Source organism: Salvelinus alpinus, chromosome 21 (genome assembly GCF_045679555.1).
Source record: "Salvelinus alpinus chromosome 21, SLU_Salpinus.1, whole genome shotgun sequence".
NCBI classification, from domain to species: Eukaryota; Metazoa; Chordata; class Actinopteri; order Salmoniformes; family Salmonidae; genus Salvelinus; species Salvelinus alpinus.
In genome coordinates this window covers 28,101,796-28,128,202 of record NC_092106.1, presented here as the reverse complement: position 1 = coordinate 28,128,202, position 26,407 = coordinate 28,101,796, and the positions used below count along the sequence as shown (strand labels likewise).

Below are 26,407 nucleotides of genomic sequence, written 5' to 3'. Positions count from 1 at the left end.
AAGTCACATAATTCGTTAAATAAAGTCCACCTGTGTCCAATCTAAGTGTCACATGATCTCAGTACATATACACCTGTTCTGAAAGGCCCCAGAGTGCAGCACCACTAAGCAAGAGGCACCACCAAGCAAGCGGCACCATGAAGACCAAGGAGCTCTCAAAACAGGTCAGGGACAAAGTTGAGGAGAAGTACAGATCAGGGTTGGGTTATAAAAAAATATCAGAAACTTTGAACATCCCACGGAGCACCATTAAATCCATTATTACAGAGGGCTGCCCACCAAAACTCAAGGACCAGGCAAGGAGGGCATTAATCAGAGAGGCAACAAAGAGACCAAACATAACACTGAAGGAGCTGCAAAGCTCCACAGTGGAGATTGGAGTATCTGTCCATAGGATCACTTTAAGCCATACACTCCACCGAGCTGGACTTTATTGAAGTGGCTAGAAAAAAGCCATTGCTTAAAGAAAAAAAATAAGCAAACCCATTTGGTGTTCGCCAAAAGGCATGTGGGAGACTCCCTAAATACATGGAAGAAGATGCTCTGGTCCGATGAGACTAAAATGTAGCTTTTTGGCCATCAAGGAAAATGCTATGTCTGGCGCAAACCCAACACCTCGCATCACCCCGAGAACACCATCCATGGTGGTGGCAGCATCATGCTGTGGGGATGTTTTTCATCAGCAGGGACTGGGAAACTGGTCAGATTTGAAGGAATGATGGATGGCGCTAAATACAGGGAAATTCTTGAGGGAAACCTGTTTCAGCGATTTGAGACTGGGACGGAGATTTGCCTTCCAGCAGGACAATGACCCTAAGCATACTGCTAAAGCAACACTTTAGTGGTTTAAGGGGAAACATTTAAATGTCTTGGAATGGCCTAGTCAAAGCCCAGACCTCAATCCAATTGAGAATCTGTGGTATGACTTAAAGATTGCTGTACACCAGCAGAACCCTTCCAACTTGAAGGAGCTGGAGCAGTTTTCAATTGAAGAATGGGCAAAAATCCCAGTGGCTGTGTCAAGCTAATAGAGACATACAGTGGGGAGAACAAGTATTTGATACACTGCCGATTTTGCAGGTTTTCCTACTTACAAAGCATGTAGAGGTCTGTAATTTTTATCATAGGTACACTTCAACTGTGAGAGACGGAATCTAAAACAAAAATCCAGAAAATCACATTGTATGATTTTAAAGTAATTAATTAGCATTTTATTGCATGACATAAGTATTTGATCACCTACCAACCAGTAAGAATTCTGGCTCTCACAGACCTGTTAGTTTTTCTTTAAGAAGCCCTCCTGTTCTCCACTCATTACCTGTATTAACTGCACCTGTTTGAACTCGTTACCTGTATAAAAGACACCTGTCCACACACTCAATCAAACAGACTCCAACCTCTCCATGGCCAAGACCAGAGAGCTGTGTAAGGACATCAGAGATAAAATTGTAGACCTGCACAAGGCTGGGATGGGCTACAGGACAATAGGCAAGCAGCTTGGTAAGAAGGCAACAACTGTTGGCGCAATTATTAGAAAATGGAAGAAGTTCAAGATGACGGTCAATCACCGTCGGTCTGGGGCTCCATGCAAGATCTCACCTCGTGGGGCATCAATGATCATGAGGAATGTGAGGGATCAGCCCAGAACTACACGGCAGGGCCTGGTCAATGACCTGAAGAGAGCTGGGACCACAGTCTCAAAGAAAACCATTAGTAACACACTACTCCGTCATGGATTAAAATCCTGCAGCGCACGCAAGGTCCCCCTGCTCAAGCCAGCGCATGTCCAGGCCCGTCTGAAGTTTGCCAATGACCATCTGGATGATCCAGAGGAGGAATGGGAGAAGGTCATGTGGTCTGATGAGACAAAAATAGAGCTTTTTGGTCTAAACTCCACTCGCCGTGTTTGGAGGAAGAAGAAGGATGAGTACAACCCCAAGAACACCATCCCAACCGTGAAGCATGGAGGTGGAAACATCATTCTTTGGGGATGCTTTTCTGCAAAGGGGACAGGACGACTGCACCGTATTGAGGGGAGGATGGATGGGGCCATGTATCGCGAGATCTTGGCCAACAACCTCCTTCCCTCAGTAAGAGCATTGAAGATGGGTCGTGGCTGGGTCTTCCAGCATGACAACGACCCGAAACACACAGCCAGGGCAACTAAGGAGTGGCTCCTTAAGAAGCATCTCAAGGTCCTGGAGTGGCCTAGCCAGTCTCCAGACCTGAACCCAATAGAAAATATTTGAAGGGAGCTGAAAGTCCGTAATGCCCAGCGACAGCCCCGAAACCTGAAGGATCTGGAGAAGGTCTGTATGAAGGAGTGGGCCAAAATCCCTGCTGCAGTGTGTGAAAACCTGGTCAAGAACTACAGGAAACATATGATCTCTGTAATTGCAAACAAAGGTTTCTGTACCAAATATTAAGTTCTGCTTTTCTGATGTATCAAATACTTATGTCATGCAATAAAATGCAAATTAATTACTTAAAAATCATACAATGTGATTTTCTGGATTTTTGTTTTAGATTCCGTCTCTCACAGTTGAAGTGTACCTATCATAAAAATTACAGACCTCTAAATGCTTTGTAAGTAGGAAAACCTGCCAAATCGGCAGTGTATCAAATACTTGTTCTCCCCACTGTACCTCACGAGACTTGCAGCTGTAATTGCTGCAAAAGGTGGCTCTACAAAGTTTTTACTTTGGGGGCGTGAATAGTTATGTACGCTCTAGTTTTCAGTTTCTTTGTGTTTTTTCTTGTTTGTTTCAAAATAAAACATATTTTGCATCTTCAAAGTGGTACAGTAGGCATGTTGTGTAAATCAAATGATACAACCCCCCCCAAATATTTAAATTCCAGGTTGTAAGGCAACAAAATAGGAAAAATGCCAAGGGGGTGAATACTTTCGCAAGCCACTGTATATAGGGAAGGTAATCAGGGAAGTGATGGAGTCCAGGTGAGTCTGACAGGCAGGTGCGCGTAATGATGATGACAGGTGTGCGCCATAACGAGCAGCCTGGTGACCTTGAGGCCAGAGAGGGAACACACGTGACAAGTGTGTAAATTAGACCATTTTCCTGTCCTGCTAAGCATTCATAATGTAACGAGTACTTTTGGGTGTCAGGAAAAATGTAAGCAGTAAACAGTACATTATTTTATTTACGAATGTACAGTAGTGGAGTAAAAGTTGTCAAAAATATAAATAGTAAAGTACAGATACCCCAAAAAACGAGTACTTAAATTAATTTATTTATATACTGAAGTACTTTACACCACTGCCTGGTGTACCAGCTGTTTACCCAGTATGCCCTTCTCTCTGGAATCATGGGTCCTCTGCTGTGGCACTGGTTCCTGGCTGGGTCCCTGGGCTGGCAGCCTTTGTCTGTTAGTTGGCGGTTGGCGACACTGGGAGACAATTACCCCCCAATTCCCTCCCGTTGCTCCCTGTAGCCATTGATTTTGGCATGCGATAGCGCTCTTTGTTTGTGGAGCTTTGTCGTGGCACGCCGATAACCCTCCACAAACACCAATCAGCACAGTGAGAGTCAAACTTTTCAGATGCAAAAGAGAAAATCCAAAGGAAAAGACAGGCTGATAAATTGCTAATTAGCATAGGAGGCTTTTTCTGAATGTCTCCAGAATAGAGGACTGTGAGAAGTATTGTTCTGAAGTAAACAGTAGGAAAAGGGTGTTTAGGGAAGTTTGACATTGGCAGTGTGTGTGTGTGTGTGTGTGTGTGTGTGTGTGTGTGTGTGTGTGTGTGTGTGTGTGTGTGTGTGTGTGTGTGTGTGTGTGTGTGTGTGTGTGTGTGTGTGTGTACACGCGCGCGCGCGTTCCTTCCCATCTCTCGTCATGCTGAGAAAAATGGACGACTGACAAAACAACAAGCCCCAAGTGACCTCAGCCAACCTTTAGAGTTGCATTCAGAGACAAAGAGGTCCAATATGTTCCCCATGTTCCTTCGCCCACGCTGACAGTCATTGCTATGCAGAAGGTCATCCTGCTAGGGGGGAAGGCCTGTGTGACTGGGCCTTTACACATCACACATCACATTGGCGTTTCTCAGCGATTGCATCACTAGCGGGTCGTGATGGTGGGCGGGAAAGTCACAGGCTGGAGAGTATTCTCTCAGCTACTCGTCGTGATGTGATAGTGTGTCTGTGTTCTACTCAATCTACCGCATCGGAATAGGGAAAAGGGGATAACTAGTCAGTTGTACAACTGAATGCATTCAACCGAAATGTGTCTTCCACATTTAACCCAACCTCTCTGAATCAGAGGGGTGCGGGTGGCTCCCTTAATCGACATCCACTTTTTCGGCGCCCGGGGAACAGTGGGTAAACTGCCTTGCTTAGGTGCAGAACGACAGATTTTTACCCTGTCAGCTCAGGGATTCGATCCAGCAACCTTCCAGTTACTGGCACAACACTCTAACCACTAGGCTACCTGCCGCCCGTACAGTGTATGTTAACAGAATGCCCGTACAGTGTATGATAAGTCCTCTACGACTGACAATAGAGGTATCAAACTCAATCCGATGTGCTATTCTCTGGAGGTAAAGACATCCCTATGCAGTTGCACGCGTTGCCCTACGGCAGAGAAGTGTGGGTGTGTTGGTGCTGTGTGTTTTTACCGTGACCAGCCCACTCTCTTCATGTGATATTTGCTTGGCTTTACACACACTTCCCTGAGAGCTCTGAGCTTTGATTGTCTGTGCAGGGTAGTGTTTTGTCTCATCCTGTGCCTCTGATAGAGGATAATAGGTGGTTAAGGGCCCTGGAGTACTGTGTTAGATCAATCCTGATGCATCATGATGAAATTGCTGCATAACACCACCACAGCTCTTATTTTCAGGAGCCGCTTGATGAAATCTGAACAAAACACTCTGTGGACTAACCATCCCAATAGTTTTTTTTCGAGTTGAAGAAAACACAGTGCCTCTGACTAACTGGAGATGATGGCTAAATCCAAGAGAAGTTTCACCATAAACTCTCCCTGTCGTTTTAGAGTTTCCCCAGAAACGTCCTGTCTTTGTTAGTTTACTTTCTGTATCCGTGGCAGCCGCATGTGTTGCTAACACAAGGGATTTTAATGAGGATTTTGTGAAGTTAAGCATAGCTCTCCCGCTAACACTATTAGCATGCTAATGCAATTAGGCAGCATTCAAAGAGTTTCATGAGCTCTCAGCTCTGGCCTGAGCAACTGTAGGGAAGTCCACCAGCAGCTCCCCATCCAATCTCCCAGAGCAGATCAGAGAATGGAAATGACTAAAGTGATTGAGGTAATCCAACTCAATTAAACGCCCGCACTGTTAACGCCATTGAAATGCAAAGTAAACGCAGGACGTGATGTAGTTGATATGCAATCCCTGAAACCCCGATGTATGGTTGCAGATTTTTAGGCGTATTCCAACTCAGCAACTTTGAATCATGTAAAAACAAATTAATTTAATTTTTCATTTCATTTCATTTGTAAGCCACAAAAGTTTTATGTTTACTGTACTTCTATTCCATAGTATTGTGCAACCTTGCACACACACACATGCTCCATGTCCGAGCATTAGTGCCCTGATTAATCAGCATCTAACTGTCTATCTCTCTCCAGGTGTTCTTCAGAGCTGGGACCCTGGCCAAACTGGAGGAGCAGAGGGACGTCCAGACCAGACGCAACATCACCATGTTCCAGGCTGCCTGCAGAGGATATCTGGCCAGACAGGCCTTCAAGAAGAGGAAGGTGAGTGAGCACTCTCAACCCGGACAAGTAGTCCTTACCAACCCAAAGCCCAGCTCAGATTAGATGACAAAAGGAGCAAAACTGACTATAGATCAGTAAAACTGACTGTTTCTTGCCGCTTGACCACGTCACACAGTGCAGGTAGCTAATGCCTACACTCAAAGCCGATGCTTGTCGTTGACACTGAACAGCTGTGTATCTTCCTGCTCCTCTGGGACCCCCACATCCCCTCAATCACCACACCAGAACAAACACACACACTCCCCCACATCCCCCGAATCACACCTGTATCGATTACCACACCAGAACAAACACACACACTCCCCCACATCCCCTGAATCTACCCTGGCCAAACCCTCCCCTAACCTGGACGACTCTGGGCCAATTGTGTGCCGCCCTATGGGACTCCCGATCACGGCCGGTTGTGTTACAGCCCGGGATCGAACCAGGGTCTGTAGTGACGCCTCTAGCACTGAAATGCAGTGCCTTAAACAGCTGCGCCTGAAAACTGACCTTTGTTCCACGTAGGGGTGATGAGGGTCAAAAAGAAAAGGACTGACAAATAATAGGACATAACTAGGGCTGTTACGATGACCTTATTACCGAGTCATGAAGGCAGTCAAATTTCACATGACCATTTAGTCACGGTAATTAGGCTTCTCCAAGCTCTGATGCTGCTGATGGTCATTAGTAACCTACCAAACTTGCTAACTGCCTGGTACTTAGCACTCTATTGTCCCTCTAATCACTCTGACATCAATGCAAATGTTTTTGAAAATGTAATCAAACACTTCATGAGAGCCCATGAGCTCATGTTGCGCAACATTTCTATAGGCTACGCAATTGCGGGAGAAAACAGAGTGATGGCCGCTAATAAAAAGAGGAGGATCCCATCAGCTTTCTATAGGCTAGGCCTACTATATTTATTTCTCAACTTTCCTAATATTTACAGCAGGAGTATAGCCTACCTGGCAGGTATGAAAATAAACCACGGGGAAAAGCGTTCTCCATTCCCTATTTAAGTGCATAGATGACATGTATTTCTTCCTGCTGCCCCTGTTTTGATACAGGTGCATGATAATGGTCCATTCTAAATCAAAACAAATGTCACACATACGTATATTATTTAGTATTTGTAAAGACAAGATTAAATCAAGAATAGTCTGATGGGTGACAGTATTAGCCGATCACTTGTGAATGATATATTATCACTTGTGAATGATACCCAGCATAAGAAACAATGCCTTTTTTGTTGACTTGTTCGAATCATAGTCGCACACCTCATGTAGCCTAGCCCATAGGCCTATATGTTTTAATAAGGTTTGTATCACAACTAAAGTGGCCCAAAAACTAAACATTTACAAGGGGTGTAGAGCCAAACTGGCATGTACAGTCGTGACCAAAAGTTTTGAGAATGACACAAATATGAATTTTCACAAAGTCTGCTGCCTCAGTTTGTATGATGGCAATTTGCATATACTCCAGAATGTTATGAAGAGTGATCAGATGAATTGCAATTAATTGCAAAGTCCCTCTTTGCCATGCAAATTAACTGAATCCCCCAAAAATATTTCCACTGCATTTCAGCCCTGCCACAAAAGGACCAGCTGACATGTCAGTGATTCTGTCGTTAACACAGGTGTGAGTGTTGACGAGGACAAGGCTGGAGATCACTCTGTCATGCTGATTGAGTTCGAATAACAGACTGGAAGCTTCAAAAGGAGGGTGGTGCTTGGAATCATTGTTCTTCCTCTGTCAAACATGGTTACCTGCAAGGAAACACGTGCCGCCATCATTGCTTTGCACAAAAAGGGCTTCACAGGCAAGGGTATTGCTGCCAGTAAGATTGCACCTAAATCAACCATTTATCGGATCAAGAACTTCAAGGAGAGCGGTTCAATTGTTGTGATGAAGGCTTCAGGGCGCCCAAGAAAGTCCAGCAAGCGTTTCACGTTTGGGGAAGATAATTTTCACAATAAAAATGCACCATTATAACAAAAGCATTACATGCATAATTGCGTTTCCGGTCACTTTTGATAATAGTGTTTTCCGCTAATGGAATATTTGAGCTTATAGGCTACTACCATGTATGCATTGCTGCGCTTATAATGTGAAGAAATAGCCTAATAGTTAATAAACATTTTAAGCTAAACATTCTGATCTGTTGCGTCAGCCACATTGCATATAAAAGGTTTGTATTAATTTGGGATCTATCGCATCCCACAACTGTCCCAGACTGTTTGGTATATTTATTTATTACACAGAATAGAATAGGTTGACTTTCGGGCTGTGGTGGATAGTAGATGGACATAAGCTAGTGCTTTTGCTGTTCTTTCGGCCTACTCATCTTGTTGGCTGACGGAAGAATATCTTATATATGCACCTCGGAATTGTATAAGGACGTCCGCAGTTGCATCCCCGATGTGTCTGTCTTAACTTGTAGCCTGTCAGAAAGATCCGATCATGTGACGGAGAGCCATGTGAGTGAGAGGCACTTCGGATTGCGCAGCACACTCAGAGAGAAGGGCACAACGCAGCACTCTGGGCCGCAAAAGGCATGGATTGTTTTAGGGTGCATTACGGCCACAAAGGGGATGGCGTAGTGAAATTTGAGGCATTATCAAGTGCTTGTCTAATTGTGAATGAGAGACTATTGGAGTGAGTACAGCCTGCGCAAAAAACCCAAAGCAGAGCTCATGCCTTTCAAGCAACTTTTTTCAAATCATCATTAGTCGTATCATGCAGCCTTACAATGTATTAAAAATCAAACATCAAACATATAGCCCAACGTTTGTAGAACAACTAAAGTTACATTAATAACTCTACATTAAGCATATAGGAATACCTATTTCTTTATTAACGGCTAAATACAGATTAGCCGCATGTGCTCACTCCCTCATCGTTTGGAGAAAATATAAATATTTTATTCAGCTTTGTTCAATGGCACAGTGGAGTGGTGGGGGCAACTGGAGGGGATAAACAGTGAGACTGGTCTTTCTACAGGGTGTGATTATTATTGTAGATGCCTGTCATAATCCCTGCTCCAGTCATGAGGGGAAGGTCTGGGACTGGAGAGAGGCAGGGGCAGGGCTGTGTGGGTATGTGTGTGTGTGTGTTTGGCGGATGACAACAGTCCACCCTGCATGCGCCACCACACCAGAGTGATCAAGACGACCAGGAATATAACACCCTCCACTGAGTGACTGGATCCACTGGTGGGGATCTGTTCAGCTCTGTGTGTTGTACTGTCCTGTCCTGTCGTGTGTGTGTGTGTGTGTGTGTGTGTGTGTGTGTGTGTGTGTGTGTGTGTGTGTGTGTGTGTGTGTGTGTGTGTGTGTGTGTGTGTGTGTGTGTGTGTGTGTGTGTGTGTGTGTGTGTGTGTGTGTGCGCACATGTGTGCTTGTCTGTGTGTGTTGTCTCTGTGTTTGTCTGAGTGTGTGAGGGAGAGACAGTGGTTAGCATGTGTGAACTAACATAGACCTGTGTATGAGTATGCAATGTGTTCGTGTGTGGCAGTAGCCTACATGTGAGTCTTGGATTGTCCATGTGTGTTTGGAGAGATTGGGATTCGACCACTGTGTCTTCCCTGCCGTCCCCATCTCTGGGAGTTCTTGGGCTCAAGGTTGCTGTCTGTAAATTGCTTTTCAAGGACAGTGGGCTTATCTTCATTGCTCTGCCTCCTGTGAAGGAGTACTGCCTGTTTCATTTGATTGCTGCTTCTCTTTGTAAGTTGTTTACCTTGATTGTTTGTTTTGATTTAGGATTAGGATATTGATAGTTTGCATTGTTGGAGACGTGTTTAGTTGTAGTTGTAAACGTCTCCATTATGAGTGACTGTCATTCCTCATAGTGTGACTGGCTGAGGGTCAGTCTGGACTGGAGAGTGTTGTGTAATGCTGGGAGGTAGAGGTCTTCATGGGTTCAAAAAGTTGGACCTGTTCCGAAATGGACCTGGGGCTTTCACACCCTGACCCGATATGCTTAAATATATTTGTTTTAAATATAGAGACCCCTTCCGGACAGACCCGAGGACAAAGTGACCCGTTCCATATAGACCTGGTCTGGATCCGAGTGAGGGAAGCAGCATAAAAGCCCTTTATTTAAGCTACTTTATTAACCGGAGCTGATCAAATGCGAGAGGAGGGGAAAGAGAGTAGCCGCTCTAGCAGGCGGGGAGGAGGGAGGGAAAGAGAGACTGCAACCAACCAAGCCGACTCGCACTACAGTAGACCAATAGCTGCCATAGCTAGGTTATTTATCATCAAATATGATTACGTAGTACCTGTATTGACTACATCAAACCGGGAGAAGCAAGTTAAGCTAGCTATGCTAATTGAGGCTGCAGTACATGTGCTTTCTCATCCTACAGTTACAAATAATAACAACTATATTAGGTAGCAGTCTACCTATTAGGTAGCAGTCTACCTGAATATTAGGTAGCAGTCTACCTGTTAGCTCTTGGTCGTTGTAGCCCATCCTTCTTATTTAACTTTTAATTCCGTCATTTTAATTTCATCTTTCATTGATTAGATATCTTCTAACTTTTGCTACGCGGAGGCTCTATGACTGTAGCCTATTGCCGCTTTGGTGACTTATGATTGGCCAACAACAAGCTACACGCGCCACGCTCCACTGTCATGATAAGCAAGAGCAGCAGGATAAAGGAAAGAAGTCTCTCTCTGCTGCAGCAGTCACATTCAGATCTGTACGGGCCCTTCTGGACAAGTCCGAGACCGCTGACAATCATGTCAGATCTGACCCAGACGCTTTACATTATTTAGAATTCTGGATCCAGACCTGCTACGGTCCCGGATTGGGTCTCGGGTATTCTCAGGTATTCGGGTACAGGTGGATCCGTGAAGACCCCCCTACTGCGAGGCCCAGGGGGCAATATCACAACTTATTGGCTCTAGAACACCTATCAGAAGGCTTTTGTGAGCCAAAGCTCTGCTTTACAATGTGTTTCTGTGTACAGTACAGTACCCCACCCTCCAGCAGTTCTGAAAGGTAAAGTACAGTACCCCACCCTCCAGCAGTTCTGAAAGGTAAAGTACAGTACCCCACCCTCCAGCAGTTATGAAAGGTAAAGTACAGTACCCCACCCTCCAGCAGTTCTGAAAGGTAAAGTACAGTACCCCACCCTCCAGCAGTTCTGAAAGGTAAAGTACAGGACCCTACCCTCCAGCAGTTATGAAAGGTAAAGTACAGTACTCTACCCTCCAGCAGTTATGAAAGGTAAAGTACAGGACCCTACCCTCTAGCAGTTATGAAAGGTAAAGTACAGGACCCTACCCTCCAGCAGTTATGAAAGGTAAAGTACAGGACCCTACCCTCCAGCAGTTATGAAAGGTAAAGTACAGGACCCTACCCTCCAGCAGTTATGAAAGGTAAAGTACAGGACCCTACCCTCCAGCAGTTATGAAAGGTAAAGTTCAGGACCCTACCCTCTAGCAGTTATGAAAGGTAAAGTACAGTACCCCACCCTCCAGCAGTTATGAAAGGTAAAGTACAGGACCCTACCCTCTAGCAGTTATGAAAGGTAAAGTACAGGACCCTACCCTCTAGCAGTTCTGAAAGGTAAAGTACAGGACCCTACCCTCTAGCAGTTCTGAAAGGTAAAGTACAGGACCCTACCCTCTAGCAGTTATGAAAGGTAAAGTACAGGACCCTACCCTCTAGCAGTTATGAAAGGTAAAATACAGGACCCTACCCTCTAGCAGTTATGAAAGGTAAAGTACAGGACCCTACCCTCTAGCAGTTATGAAAGGTAAAGTTCAGGACCCTATCCTCTAGCAGTTATGAAAGGTAAAGTACAGGACCCTACCCTCTAGCAGTTATGAAAGGTAAAGTACAGGACCCTACCCTCTAGCAGTTATGAAAGGTAAAGTACAGGACCCTACCCTCTAGCAGTTATGAAAGGTAAAGTACAGGACCCTACCCTCTAGCAGTTATAAAAGGTACATTACCAGTCAAAAGTTTGGACACACCTACTCATACAAGGGTTTTTCTTTATTTTCTACTTTGTAGAATAATAGTGAAGACATCAAAACTATGAAATAACACATGGAATCATTTAGTAACCAAAAAAGTGTTAAACAAAACTTATATTTGAGATTTTTCAAAGTAGCCACCCTTTCCCTTGATGACAGCTTTGCACTCTTGGCATTCTCTCAACCAGTTTCATGAGGTAGTCACCTGGAATGCATTTCAATTAACAGGTGTGCCTTGTTAATTTGTGGAATTTCTTTCCTTCTTAACTTATGGCTGCAATCCCGCTACCGGGATCGATATGACAACAGCCAGTGAAAGTGCAGGGCGCCAAATTCAAACAACAGAAATCTCATAATTAAAATTCCTCAAACATACATGTGTCTTATATCATTTTAAAGGTAATCTTGTTGTTAATCCCACCAAAGTGTCCGATTTCAAATATGCTTTTCAGTGAAAGCACTACAAACGATTATGTTAGGTCACCACCAAACCACAATAAGCATAGCCATTTTTCCAGCGAAAGATAGCAGTCAGAAAAAGCAGAAATAGAGATAAAATGAATCACTAACCTTTGATTATCTTCATCAGATGACACTCATAGGACTTCATGTTACACAATACATGCATGTTTTGTTTGATAAAGTTGATATTTATATAAAAATATCTGAGTTTACATTGGCGCGTTACATTCACTAGTTCCAAAAACATCAAGTGATTTTGCATAGCCACATCGTTTCAACAGAAATACTGATCATAAATGTAGATGATAATACAAGTTATACACATGAAATTATAGATATACCTGTCCTTAATGCAACCGCTGTGTCAGATTTTTTTTAAACTTTACAGAAAAAGCAAATCATGCAATAATCTGAGACGGAGCTCAGAACAATAGCCAAATTAGCCGCCATGTTGGGGTCAACAGAAACCAGAAAATACATGATAAATGTTTCCTTACCTTTGATGAACTTCATCAGAATGCAGTCCTAGGAATCCCAGGTCCACAATAAATGCTTGATTTGTTCGATAATGTCCGTTATTTATGTCCAATTAGCTACTTTGGTTAGCGCGTTTGGTAAACAATTCCAAAGTCACAAAGCGCATCCACTATAACGTGACGAAATGTCCAAAAGTTCCATAACAGTCAGTAGAAACATGTCAAATGATGTACTGAATCAATCTTTAGAATGTTGTTAACATACATCTTGAATAACGTTCCAACCAAAGAATTAGATTGACTTCAGTTGAGCGATGGAACGGAGATGCCTATCACGTGAACGCGGTCAAAGCATGGTTAAAGCATGGTCAAAGCATGGTCAGCTCGTGGCAGTGGTGACTAATTCCTGTCTCCTTCGGCCCCCCTTCACATTAGAGTGATCAGACAAAGTTCTATTGACTGTTGACATCTAGTGGAAGCCGTAGGAAGTGAAAACTCATCAATATGACGCTGTAATTTCAATGAGAGCTTGGTTGAAAATCTAGCACCCTATATGAGTTCTGTTATACTCACAGACATAATTCAAACAGTTCAGTGTGTTTTCTATCCAATACTAATAATAATATGCAAATATTAGCAACTATGACTGAGGAGCAGGCCGTTTCCTCTGGGCACCTCTGTGCACCTTTCATCCAAGCTACTCAGTACTGCCCCTGCAGCCATAAGAAGTTAATGCATTTGAGCCAATCAGTTGCGTTGTGACAAGGTAGGGATTGTATACAGAAGATAGCCCTATTTGGTAAAAGACCAAGTCCATATTATGGCAAGAACAGCTCAAATAAGCAAAGAGAAACGACAGTCCATCATTTCTTTAAGACATAAAGGTCAGTCAATATGGAACATTTCAAGAACTTTGAAAGTTTCTTCTTGTGCAGTCGCAGAAACCCTCAAGCGCTATGACAAAACTGTCTCATGAGGACCGCCACAAGAAAGGAAGACCCAGAGTAACCTCTGCTGCAGAGGATAAGTTCATTAGAGTTAACTACACCTCAGATTGCAGCCCAAATAAATGCTTCACAGAGTTCAAGTATCAGACACATCTCAGCATCAACTGTTCAGAGGAGACTGCGTGAATCAAGCCTTCATGTTCGAATTACTACAAAGAAACCACCACTAAAGGACACCAATAAGAAGAGACTTGCTTTGGCCAAGAAACACGAGCAATGAACATTAGACCAGTGGAAATCTGTCCTTTGGTCTGATGAGTCCAAATTTGAGATTTTTGGGTCCAACCGCCGTGTCTTTGTGAGACGCAGAGTAGTTGAACGGATGATCTCCGCATGTGTGGTTCCCACTGTGAAGCATGGAGGAGGTGTGATGGTGTGGGGGTGCATTGCTGGTGACACTGTCTGTGATTTATTTAGAATTCAAGGCACACTTAACCAGCATGGCTACCACAGCATTCTGCAGCGATATGATATCCAATCTGGTTTGCGCTTATCATTTGTTTTTCAACAGGACAATGACCCACCACACCTCCAGGTTGTGTAAGGGCTATCACCCAATCTCAACCCAATTGAGATGGTTTGGGATGAGTTGGACCGCAGAGTGAAGGAAAAGCAGCCAACAAGTGCTTAGAATATGTGGAAACTACTTCAAGACTGTTGGAAAAGCATTCCAGGTGAAGCTGGTTGAGAGAATTCCAAGAGTGTGCAAAGATTCCATATGTGCTATTTCATAGTTTTGATGTCTTCACTATTATTCTACAATATAGAAAATAGAAAAAATGTAAGAAAAACCCTTGAATGAGTAGGTGTGTCCAAATTTTTTACTGGTTACAGTAATGTTTAGTTCAATGTGTTTTATTTTGATCATCTGATTCTCAGGAAGTTGAGACAGAAAGAGTAAGTTGAATATTGTTTTATTTAAAGTTGAACTCAATGACTAAGTATCTATTTATACACACAATGAAGACTTTGCACCATTCCAGCTAAGAAGCCAAGGCATGTTTAAGAGGAAAATGTGTGTTGAGGAGAGTGGTACTGATGAATATCTGAGGCTTGTGTTGTATCGAGGTAAGCTGGTTTGATATTTACAGGAAAATGTTCTCCAGCATTGAACAGCTAAGCATGCAGACTCTCATTTGATTACAAGGCAGTACAGGGTCTTACACTTGAACTTTTGGCCTATATTTCTCAGACACAAGACATGACCATGCAAGTGTTGACTTCCTCATCTGAACACTGACATCCCCTCTGCCAAAAAATATATATTAGTTTGTTTCTCTCTCTGTTTGATTGCTCCGGGGGGCTCCCCACACCTTGAAGTCCTCCCAGCCTGAGCCAAACCCTCACAGGGATTTTGTTTTCAAAGCGCTTTGAGGGAGAAAGAGAGGGAGAGAAAGAGGCGGAGAAAGCGTGAGAGAAAAGAGCAAGGGAAAGAGTGACGCTGCTCGGAAACTGTGCTTCACCATGGGGGAATAGATGAATAGATGGGATCCGGCATGGCGTTTGAAGCACACAGCCTGCTCTCTCTTTGACATTTTGTGGAATGAACTAGCGGCGGCATGGCGAAGCAGAGCATGGGGGATTCCTCCGTCAGCCAGTCGGCCCATAGTGTGTCTAATTAAATCGTTGCCTTAAGACTAAGCTTCCTCCCCGACTGGGAACAGGTGTGTGTCAGTGCATGCATCCGTTACATCTATGGCCCTGTGTGCTCAGCAAAGGCCATGTAGCTGCACAGACACTCAAAAGGAACTCTGTAAAGGGGAGGCAGAAGGCCGAGTAAAAAGGGAGAGTGAGACAAAGAGAAAGGAATACATTCTGTTCCTGTGTCTCTCTAAGACCATCAATACCTGTTTGACACAGACAGATCCTCTTTCTAAACAAAGGCTGTAAGATCTTTGTCTAAATCCCTCTAGTGGTGTAGATGAGCTCTCTGTATGGCTGAGTAACAGAAAGATCAACACTGACATTTTCAATGGGACCCCACCCCCTTATTGACTCTACACAGGATTTGTTAAACTTGTTTAGGTCTAAGCATGACAAACAAACATTAGGGGGCATAACCTGCATGCCTGTTCAGTCACTGGCCAGGATGGCTAAACGGTATTTAGGTGCTCTCATGGCGTGACAAATACGTTTCGTGTTCTGTCATGGCAACCCCGTTGGATGCCGGTTGCATTGTGCTGTTCTAATTTGGTTGCCAGATAATGGGTGGTTTATTGGAGATGCCCATGTAGCGGGAGCATGTAGCTCCTCCTAATGCCTTTTTAACAGGCTGCCAAAGTGGTATTGATGTTTGATTTGAATTCTCTGAAGAGCTCTGTCTCAGCTCTTAAACCCAGAAGACCTTTTGGATTGTCTTGATTCTAGCTCGCTCACATTGTCACACTTGATGCAAGTGCCTGTTAACGTGCAAGTAGACAATGACCCTAAGCAATGGCATTTTTTATTTTCTTTATCAAAAGTTACATATTTGATACTTATTTGTGATACATATGTCAAAGAACTTGAAGAATCCTACATGTTGGCAGACAACTGCAGACACAAACACCCACACCCACGCAGGTTCCTTCGTTGTAAGAACCCTCTGCTCCTCTGCGTGCGTTTCAGATCCAGGACCTGGCTATCCGCTGCATCCAGAAGAACATCAAGAAGAACAAGGGCGTGAAGGGCTGGGCCTGGTGGAAGGTGTTCACCACAGTACGCCCCCTTATAGAGGTCCAGCTCACAGAGGAGCAGATACGTGGCAAAGACGTGAGTACACAAACTGTACACACCCTCCATCTACTGTTGATCAGGGGTGTAGTCATTACTCCAAACAGGGATGGAAACTAGAGTTTATATTGGGCAGGTTCAGCAAACAGGGATGGACCTAACTGAATCTGTCCAATAGAAATGCTAGTTTTCATTGCAAAACTGAATATTTTGCCACTGTTTGGAGTAATGATTACACCCCTGCATTTGATTCCCTCCCCCTGCTTTATAGACTTTACAGATTTAGCTCCCTCTAATACTGTAATACGTTTTTTCTCTTCCCCCCTCCCTCTCTCGTTCTGTCTATCTGTTCCCAGGAGGAGATCCAGCAGCTGAAAGGGAGGCTGGAGAAGGTGGAGAAGGAGAGGAACGAGCTGAGACTCAACAGTGACCGCCTGGAGAGCCGGGTACACAAACACACACACACACACACACACACACACACACACACACACACACACACACACACACACACACACACACACACACACACACACACACACACACACACTGCGCTGCAGACTAATATAAGAAGACATTGTACCAGCAGCTCTGTCTGTATAAATAAAGGATGAACAGATGAAGGTTGTAAGTATGTCATGAAGTTGAACTGTATTGCACTATATGCATAAGACCGGGTGCATGTGTAACCCTCTTGCTAATTGCGATTGTGTGTATGCCAGATCACAGAGCTGTCGTCGGAGCTGGCAGACGAGAGGAACACAGGAGAGTCGGCCTCTCAGCTGCTGGAGTCTGAGACCTCAGAGAGACTGAGACTGGAGAAAGACATGAAGGACCTGCAGGTAAACACTGCCAAGGAGAAATTAGACATCCTTAACTGTTGTAGGATGTACACAATTATTTAATTCAACCCATTATTTGAACCAGATAGGTAAATGGAAAACTGATTCTGATTTGCAATGACGACCTTGCCAGTTCTGTTGGCTGAAACGTAATGGTGTAATCAGATTGTTGACCCTGCCTTCCCCAGCCTTTAGTTTTCTATTTGACATTTGACATAATGTTTTTTTTCCGGGTGTTCCAACTAGCTGGGATAGATTTTTCCACTGACTGTTCAGATTGCACATGCTGATGGGCTGGGCTGGGCTGGGCTGGGTACAAATTACCTCGCATCTAGAAATGAGCGATTGTGTCATTTAGAGGAGGTGTGTGTGTGAGAGCAATGAGCGTTTGTGTGTGTATGTGCAAGTGCAATGTGAGGCCTATCTGTCAGTATTTCTATCTCTGTCTTGGTATAATGTGTTTGTGTATTAATGCATGGCCTGTGGTTCTCTCCCCAGACTAAGTTTGACTCGATGAAGAAGTCTATGGACTCTATGGAGATGGAGGTGATGGAGACCAGACTCCTCAGAGCCTCCGAGCTCAACGGAGAGATGGACGACGACGACACAGGTCAGCAGAACACACACACGCCTGTTTTACTATCCTTGTGGGGACCAAAACATTTATTTCCATTCAAAATCCTATTTTCCCTAACTCTAAACATAACCCTTAACCTAACCTTAACCCCAAACCCCTAAAACTAAACCTAACTCCTAAATCTAACCCCTAACCCAACCTTAATTCTAACCCTAATTGTAACCCTAAACCTAACCTCTAAGCCTAAAATAGCCTTTTTGCTTGTGGGGACTGGCAAAATGACCCCACTTGTCTGAATTGTCCTTGTTGTACTATCCTTGTGAGGACTTCTGAGTCCTCACAAGGATAGTAAAAACCAAACCACACACACTGTTGCCATGGTGACAATTTAGCACCATGAAAACCAGCACACAAAGGTAGACCCCAAGATCAGGATGGAAGTTGGCTGTTTCTGGTTGGTGGAATCAAGCTGACCACCCTGTAGACTGAAGTAACTGCCTGAAATCAATGAAGAGACAAAAGGTTTGTAAGACATGGCGTAGAAATGGATTATAGAAGACAGGAGATATTAAATTATTACTCAAATTATATTAGACTGCACTGAGATTTTGTCTCAGTGTTTTGTTTGTAAGTTTCAACACCCCACATTTTAAGTGGAATAGACAACCCTGTTTAAGAGACACTACATGACCAAAAGTATATGTGGACACCTGCTCGTCGAACATCTCATTCCAAAACCATGGACATTAATATGGAGTTGGTCCCCCATTTGCTGCTATAACAGCCTCCATTCTTCTGGGAAGGCTTGCCACTAGATGTTGGAACATTGCTGGCATTCCTGGCATCCGCCAAACCCAGATTCATTTGTCGGACTGCCAGATGGTGAAGCATGATTCATCACGCTAGAGAACGCGTTTCCACTGCTACATAGTCCAATGGCGGCGAGCTTTACACAACTCCAGCCAACGCTTGGCATTGCACATGGTGATCTTAGGGTTGTGTGCGGCTGCTCAGCCATGGAAACCCATTTCATGAAGCTCCTAACGAACAGTTATTGTGCTGACGTTGCTTCCAGAGGCAGTTTGGAACTCGGTAGTGAGTGTTGCAACCGAGGACAGACTATTTTTACTCACTTCAGCATTCAGCTGTCACATTCTGTGAGCTTGTGTGACTGTATGACGGTGCCACGGTGAAAGTCAATGAGCTCTTCAGTACGGGCCATTCTACTGCCAATGTTTGTCTATGGAGATTGCATGGCTGTGTGCTCGAATTTATACACCTTTCAGCAACGGGTGTGGCTGAAGTAGCCGAATCCACTCATTTGAAGGGGTGTCCGCATACTTTAGTACATACTGTACATGTACAGGCCATAACAGTACTGTACCGATTCTAATATGGCTTCAATACAGCTTGATACATTACCTCCTGACTAATGTAAACCCCTTACATGGTCAAACAGACTTCCTTTCAAACTAGCTAGTCAATTTCAACTTAGTTCTATTTGAAGACATATTGAATGCAGTGGAGGCTGCTGAGGGGAGGACGGCTCATAGTAATGGCTGGAACAGAGTGGATGGAAACCATGTGTTTGATACCATTCTGCTCCAGCCATTACCACGAGCCCGTCCTTCCCAATTAAGGTGGCCACCAACCTCCTGTGATTGAATTGTGAACTGGTGTGGTTCTTGTAGTGCTGTCCATGACCTGTCTGCTTACTGTGCTGTATCATGTTGTGTCTGTTAGGGGGAGAGTGGAGACTGAAGTATGAGAGGGCCATCAGAGAGATCGAGTTCACCAAGAAGAGGCTCCAGCAGGAGTTTGATGACAAGCTGGAGATGGAGCAGCAGAACAAACGACAGCTGGAGAGGAGGGTAAGCCAGTGTCTGACACACACACTTCTGACAGCTGGAATAGGAGGGTAAGCCAGTGTCTGACACACACACTTCTGACAGCTGGAGAGGAGGGTAAGGCAGCGTCAGACACACACACTTCTGACAGCTGGAGAGGAGGGTAAGGCAGCGTCAGACACACACACTTCTGACAGCTGGAGAGGAGGGTAAGCCAGTGTCTGACACACACACTTCTGACAGCTGGAGAGGAGGGTAAGGCAGCGTCAGACACACACACTTCTGACAGCTGGAGAGGAGGGTAAGGCAGCGTCAGACACACACACTTCTGACAGCTGGAGAGGAGGGTAAGCCAGTGTCTGACACACACACTTCTGACAGCTGGAAGAGGAGGGTAAGGCAGCGTCGGACACACACACTTCTGACAGCTGGAATAGGAGGGTAAGGGAGCGTCAGACACACACACTTCTGACAGCTGGAGAGGAGGGTAAGGCAGTGTCGGACACACACACTTCTGACAGCTGGAGAGGAGGGTAAGCCAGTGTCTGACACACACACTTCTGACAGCTGGAGAGGAGGGTAAGGCAGTGTCGGACACACACACTTCTGACAGCTGGAGAGGAGGGTAAGGCAGTGTCGGACACACACACTTCTGACAGCTGGAGAGGAGGGTAAGGCAGCGTCGGACACACACACTTCTGACAGCTGGAGAGGAGGGTAAGGCAGCGTCGGACACACACACTTCTGACAGCTGGAGAGGAGGGTAAGGCAGCGTCGGACACACACACTTCTGACAGCTGGAGAGGAGGGTAAGGGAGCGTCGGACACACACACTTCTGACAGCTGGAATAGGAGGGTAAGGGAGCGTCGGACACACACACTTCTGACAGCTGGAATAGGAGGGTAAGGGAGCGTCGGACACACACACTTCTGACAGCTGGAATAGGAGGGTAAGGGAGCGTCGGACACACACACTTCTGACAGCTGGAATAGGAGGGTAAGGGAGCGTCGGACACACACACTTCTGACAGCTGGAATAGGAGGGTAAGGGAGCGTCGGACACACACACTTCTGACAGCTGGAATAGGAGGGTAAGGGAGCGTCGGACACACACACACAGGCTAAAATACTTATCTCATATCCTTCATTCCTACCTGAGTTGTCAAGAAGTAGTTGACTACTGCTCTCGGTGGGTCTGTCTTTCTCTCTGTCTCTCCTTTTCTCTCACCTGCCCAGCAATGAGGAAAGGAATCTGTCTGTCTCTGTCTTTGTCGATCTCTGTCTGGCTTTTCTTTCTCTGTCTTTTTCTCAGCCCCTTTCTCTGTTTTTGACAACTCCTCTGAGCTTTCTCATAAAACGTCAAATAAAGCTTTACACTCCCTGAGCGCTCACTCAGTGAGACGTAAAAGGAGCAGTGAAGCAATAACTAGTCTTTTCTTTCTCTCTCTGTGCGTCTCACCTGGTCGGCCACTCAGGCAGACAGCTTGACAGAAGCTAACAGACGCTTTGACCTATTTCATGCCTCTGCTTATTTTGAAAAAAGATTTTAAATGTTACAATCTCTCTCTCTCTCTCCCTCCGTCCTCCTCCAGCTAAGTGACCTCCAGGCAGACAGTGAGGAGGTGCAGCGTACGGCCCAGCAGCTGAAGAAGAAGTGTCAGAGATTGACGGCTGAGCTACAGGACACCAAGCTACATCTGGAGGGCCAGCAGAGCCGCAACCACGACCTGGAGAAGAAACAGAGGAAGTGAGTTCAGTTCATAACGCACACACTCTGTAGAGCGTCAAACACACATGTGCACACAGACCATAGAGATAGATAGAGGACTATAGTACTCAAAAGTCTGTTTTAGCATGGGCAGCACCATTGAGGACTTTCACCATTTTGAAGTAGTCAACTGCGTGGGACTTCCTATGGGTTAAGGAAGGATCACATAATTCCATCCAGGTCATCAGGAGGAATCAGCCAATGAATTAAACTTGTGAGGAAACATTCCTTAACTGCAGTTGGCAGTAAATCACCAACCCTGGATTTATACCTGTTCAAACAACACACTCCAGGTGACAGTATGCACCCTTTCAGTTTGTTTACCAACTCCATAGAAGTAGAAGAAAATGGTCTACTTCAAAATGGAGATGTCCTGAATGGCGCTGCCTGTGCTCTCCTAGACGCCATAATAGGACAGAGTCTATGATACAGACACACGCACCTACACACAGGTGTGCGTCACACACACACTCATACAGTACGTTCAGATCTGCAACTACAGCCTGATATTACTCATACACTCACCCTCACTGTGACCTGAAGAAGAAACCAAGCTCACTACCTTAGATCTTCACTGTAACTTTAAATATTTTAAAGTCCTGGGTAAAACACCACAGTACTCTCTCTCTCTCTCTCCCTCTCTCCCTCTCTCTCTCTCTCTCTGTCCCCCCCTCTCTCTCTCTCTGTCCCCCCCTCTCTCTTTCTCTATCTCTTTCTTTCTTTGTTTCTTTCTCTCGCTCTCTCTGTGGTAATGGTTACTGAGTGATGTCACACCGAAGCAGAGTAGGAGAGATATAATTAAGCAATAAGGCCCAAGGAGGTGTGATATATGGCCAATATACCACGGCTAAGGGCTGTTCTTAAGCATGACGCAAAGTGGAGTGCCTGGATACAGCCATTAGCCATGGTATATTGGCCATATATCACAAACCCCTGAGGTGCCTTATTGCTATTATAAACTGGTTACCAATGTAATTAGAACTGTAAAAAAAATGTTTTGCCATACCCATGGTATATGGTCTGATATATCACTGCTGTCAGCCAATTCAGGATTCAGGGCTCGAAACACCCAGTTTATAATACAAATGAATCTAGGAGATCAGTAAAGTCTAGGAAACTTACTGGGATGCTGCAACCCCACTGCAAATGTTTGGTGTGCGTATGTGTACACACTTGGCTTCCAGCCTGCTGACCAGAGACTTTTTCACCATGGACGTCTCCTGGAACTCAGGGGGGAGAAACATACACACACACAGACACACTGTGTGGTCTCTAAACTTGGCTGTGCTGGTTAGAGGCCCCTGCTGTCTAACCCCTTTAGTTCACTAAGTAAACAGAACGACAAACACTCCCCCTGTGCGAGTATGTTGTTCTATGTCGATAGGGGACTCACGGCAGGGTGTGTGTCTAGCCAGACAGGGCATTAACATGACTGTGTGTGTGTCAGGTTTGACTCAGAGCAGAACCTGTCTCAGGAGGAGGTTCAGAGGGAGAAGAATATTAGAGAGATGCTGAGCAGAGAGAAGGACATGCTGACTGGAGAGGTGTTCACCCTGCGACAGCAACTGCAGGTACTGTACTCTACTGGCCTACCACATCTCTGTGTGTGACAAACATTTATTCAAATAGTATTTGAAGTCTTTCAAGTACTTTGAGCATTTGAATCTTCCCGAAGTCTCAGGTGACTGGGGTTGCATTTTTGTGACTATTCTATTGGCTCCATGGCAAGCTCAATCAAGCACAGCTATTTGAATGATTTTTTTATTTTTATGATTGTGTGTGTATACACCTATAGGACATGGATATGTGTGTTTAGGATGTTTTCACACATAGTCCTCTTTAAAATAACTGCTCTCAGTCCTCTTTAAAGTGAACTCTGGGGTAAAATAACTCAGTTCTCTTTGTATTCTCACTACCCTTGCCTTTTGATGAGGACTCAACTCTTTTGTCAGTTCACTTAACCTATTTTTTGGTCCGAGTCCTATTTGCATTCACATTTTATGTTTAGAAAGGAACCAAGAGCTTTTTGCAACATTCACTCCATGCACCCTGGGTTTTTACAAAGTGCAGTACAAGCCATTCCATCAGTTTGTCATCGGACAGCTAGATATACCTACTTACATTTAGGAAGCTAATAGATTGCATTTAGTTAAAAGATGAGACATAATAATTGTAATCAGAAGATACTATTAACATGTCAATATTATTGGTAAGAGAATAAATAGCAGAATAACTGCAGGTTAAATAATGCAGTAATTGAAAATTGTACACCCACTGTAGGCTACTGCCGCTTTAAGAGCTAGAATTGATTTTGTCCCGATGTGATTCTCATCAAATACACTACATTGCCAAAAGTATGCTATTTTAGCCACACCCATTGCTGACAGGTGTATAAAATTGAGCACACAGCCATGCAATCTCCATAGACAAACATTGGCAGTAGAATTGCCCGTACTGAAGAGCTCAGTGACTTTCAACGTAGCACCGTCATAGGATGCCCCTTTTCCAACAAGTCAGTTTGTCAAATGTATGCCCTGCTAGACCTGCCCCGTTGAACTACAAGCACTGTTATTGTGAAGTGGAAACATCTAAGAAGCAACAACGGCTCAGCCACCAAGTGGTAGGCCACGCAAGCTCACAGAACGGGACCACCAAGTGCTGAAGCGCGTAAAAATCGTCTGTCCTCGGTTGTAACACTCACTACCGAGTTCCAAACTGCATCTGGAAGCAACATCAGTACAAGAACTGTTCGTTGGGAGCTTCATGAAATGAGTTTCCATAGCCGAGCATTTGCACAAAACCCTAAGATCGCAATACCAAGCATTGGCTGGAGTGGTGTAAAGCTCGCCGACATTGGACTCTGGAGCAGTGGAAACGCGTTCTCTAGAGTGATGAATCACGCTTCACCATCTGGCAGTCCGATGAATCTGGGTTTGGCGGATGCCAGAAGAACGCTACCTGCCCCAATGCATAGTGCCAACTGTATAGTTTGGTGAAGGAGGAATAATGATCTGGGACTGTTTTTCATAGTTTGGGCTAGGCCCCTTAGTTCCAGTGAATTTAAATCTTAACGCTACAGCATAAAATGACATTCTAGACGATTCTGTGGTTCCAACTTTGTGGCAACAGTTTGGGGAAGGCCTTTCTTGTTTCAGCATGACACAAAGTGGCACAAAGTGAGGTCCATTGAGAAATGGTTTGTCGAGATCGGTGTGGAAGAATTTGACTGGCCTGCACAGAGCACTGACCTCAACCCCATCAAACACCTTGGAATGCCGACTGCGAGCCAGGCCTAATCGCCCAACATCAGCGCTCGTCCTCACTAATGCGCTTGTGGCTGAATGAAAGCAAGTCCTCACAGCAATGTTCCAACATCTAGTGGAATGCATTCCCAGAAGAGTGGAGGCTGTGATAGCAGCAAAAGGGGACCAACTCTATATTAATGCCCGTGATAGTCTGTGTTGCGGGAATAATGACAAGCGAACCTGTGGAGCTTTGTGATTACATTACCCTAAAAAAGGGAGCCGGACTTGGGAATTCTAGCGAACTGAACTCAGACCCCCTCTGGAGATGGTCTCAGGTCAGTTTGCTTCGGGGGCTCTTTTGAGGTCTGAGGTTTTTTTGGAGTTCACATTGCACTAAACATTACGTGAACTGCACTGAGTTCACACAAATTGACTGAAAGGGGGCAAGTGTGAAAACACCCTTAGTGTGTCTCCTCTCTCCCTATAGGACAAGGACCTGAGATGTGTGTTTTAATGTGTATCTCCTCTCTCCCTATAGGACAAGGACCTGGAGATGTGTGTTTTAATGTGTATCTCCTCTCTCCCTATAGGACAAGGACCTGGAGATGTGTGTTTTAATGTGTATCTCCTCTCTCTCTATAGGACAAGGACCTAGAGATGTGTGTTTTAATGTGTATCTCCTCTCTCCCTATAGGACAAGGACCTGGAGATGTGTGTTTTAATGTGTATCTCCTCTCTCCCTATAGGACAAGGACCTGAGATGTGTGTTTTAATGTGTATCTCCTCTCTCCCTATAGGACAAGGACCTGGAGATGTGTGTTTTAATGTGTGTCTCCTCTCTCCATATAGGACAAGGACTTGAGATGTGTGTTTTAATGTGTATCTCCTCTCTCCCTATAGGACAAGGACCTGGAGATGTGTGTTTTAATGTGTATCTCCTCTCTCCCTATAGGACAAGGACCTGGAGATGTGTGTTTTAATGTGTATCTCCTCTCTCTCTATAGGACAAGGACCTGGAGATGTGTGTTTTAATGTGTGTCTCCTCTCCCTATAGGACAAGGACCTGGAGATGTGTATCTTCTCTCTCCCTATAAGAGAAGGACCTGAGATGTGTGTTTTAATGTGTATCTCCTCTCTCCCTATAGGACAAGGACCTGGAGATGTGTGTCTCCTCTCTCCCTATAGGACAAGGACCTGAGATGTGTGTTTTAATGTGTATCTCCTCTCTCCCTATAGGACAAGGACCTGGAGATGTGTGTTTTAATGTGTATCTCCTCTCTCCCTATAGGACAAGGACCTGGAGATGTGTGCGCAAAATGTGAAGTTAGAACAGCTGGAGGCGGAGCTGCTGGACCTGTCGTCCCAGGAGACCAAGGATGAGGCGTCGCTGTCCAAGGTGAAGAAGACGATGCGTGACCTGGAGGCCAAGGTCAAAGACCAGGAAGAGGAGCTGGATGAACAGGCCGGAACTATACAGATGCTGGAGCAGGTACAGAGTTATATATACACACACAGAGACAAACACACTTGTACACACACATACAGACGCGCGCACACACACTCTACTGAGGATAACACTCATATATACTTGTGCAGGCTAAGCTGCGTCTGGAGATGGAGACAGAGAGACTGCGCCAGACACACTCCAAGGAGATTGAAAGTAAAGACGAGGAGGTGGAGGAGATCAGACAGTCCTGCAGTAAGAAGGTACAGCACACACCGGAAACTTTACATGACTCTAAAGGCAA

The 26,407-nt window shown here is 44.9% G+C and overlaps 1 protein-coding gene across 10 annotated transcripts in view; it reads left to right on the top strand.

Moving 5' to 3' along the window:
* LOC139548170 (unconventional myosin-XVIIIa-like) overlaps nt 1-26,407 on the top strand; it is a 184,765-nt gene that overhangs the window by 127,071 nt on the left and 31,287 nt on the right. For all 10 annotated transcript variants that reach the window (XM_071357637.1, XM_071357635.1, XM_071357634.1 and 7 more), the window contains 10 exons: nt 5,605-5,733; nt 16,276-16,419; nt 16,737-16,826; nt 17,103-17,222; nt 17,721-17,832; nt 19,543-19,670; nt 21,239-21,393; nt 22,862-22,985; nt 25,948-26,148; nt 26,256-26,366. In XM_071357637.1, the coding sequence (XP_071213738.1) occupies nt 5,605-5,733; nt 16,276-16,419; nt 16,737-16,826; nt 17,103-17,222; nt 17,721-17,832; nt 19,543-19,670; nt 21,239-21,393; nt 22,862-22,985; nt 25,948-26,148; nt 26,256-26,366 (1,314 nt within the window). The remainder of the gene's footprint in view (nt 1-5,604; nt 5,734-16,275; nt 16,420-16,736; nt 16,827-17,102; nt 17,223-17,720; nt 17,833-19,542; nt 19,671-21,238; nt 21,394-22,861; nt 22,986-25,947; nt 26,149-26,255; nt 26,367-26,407) is intronic.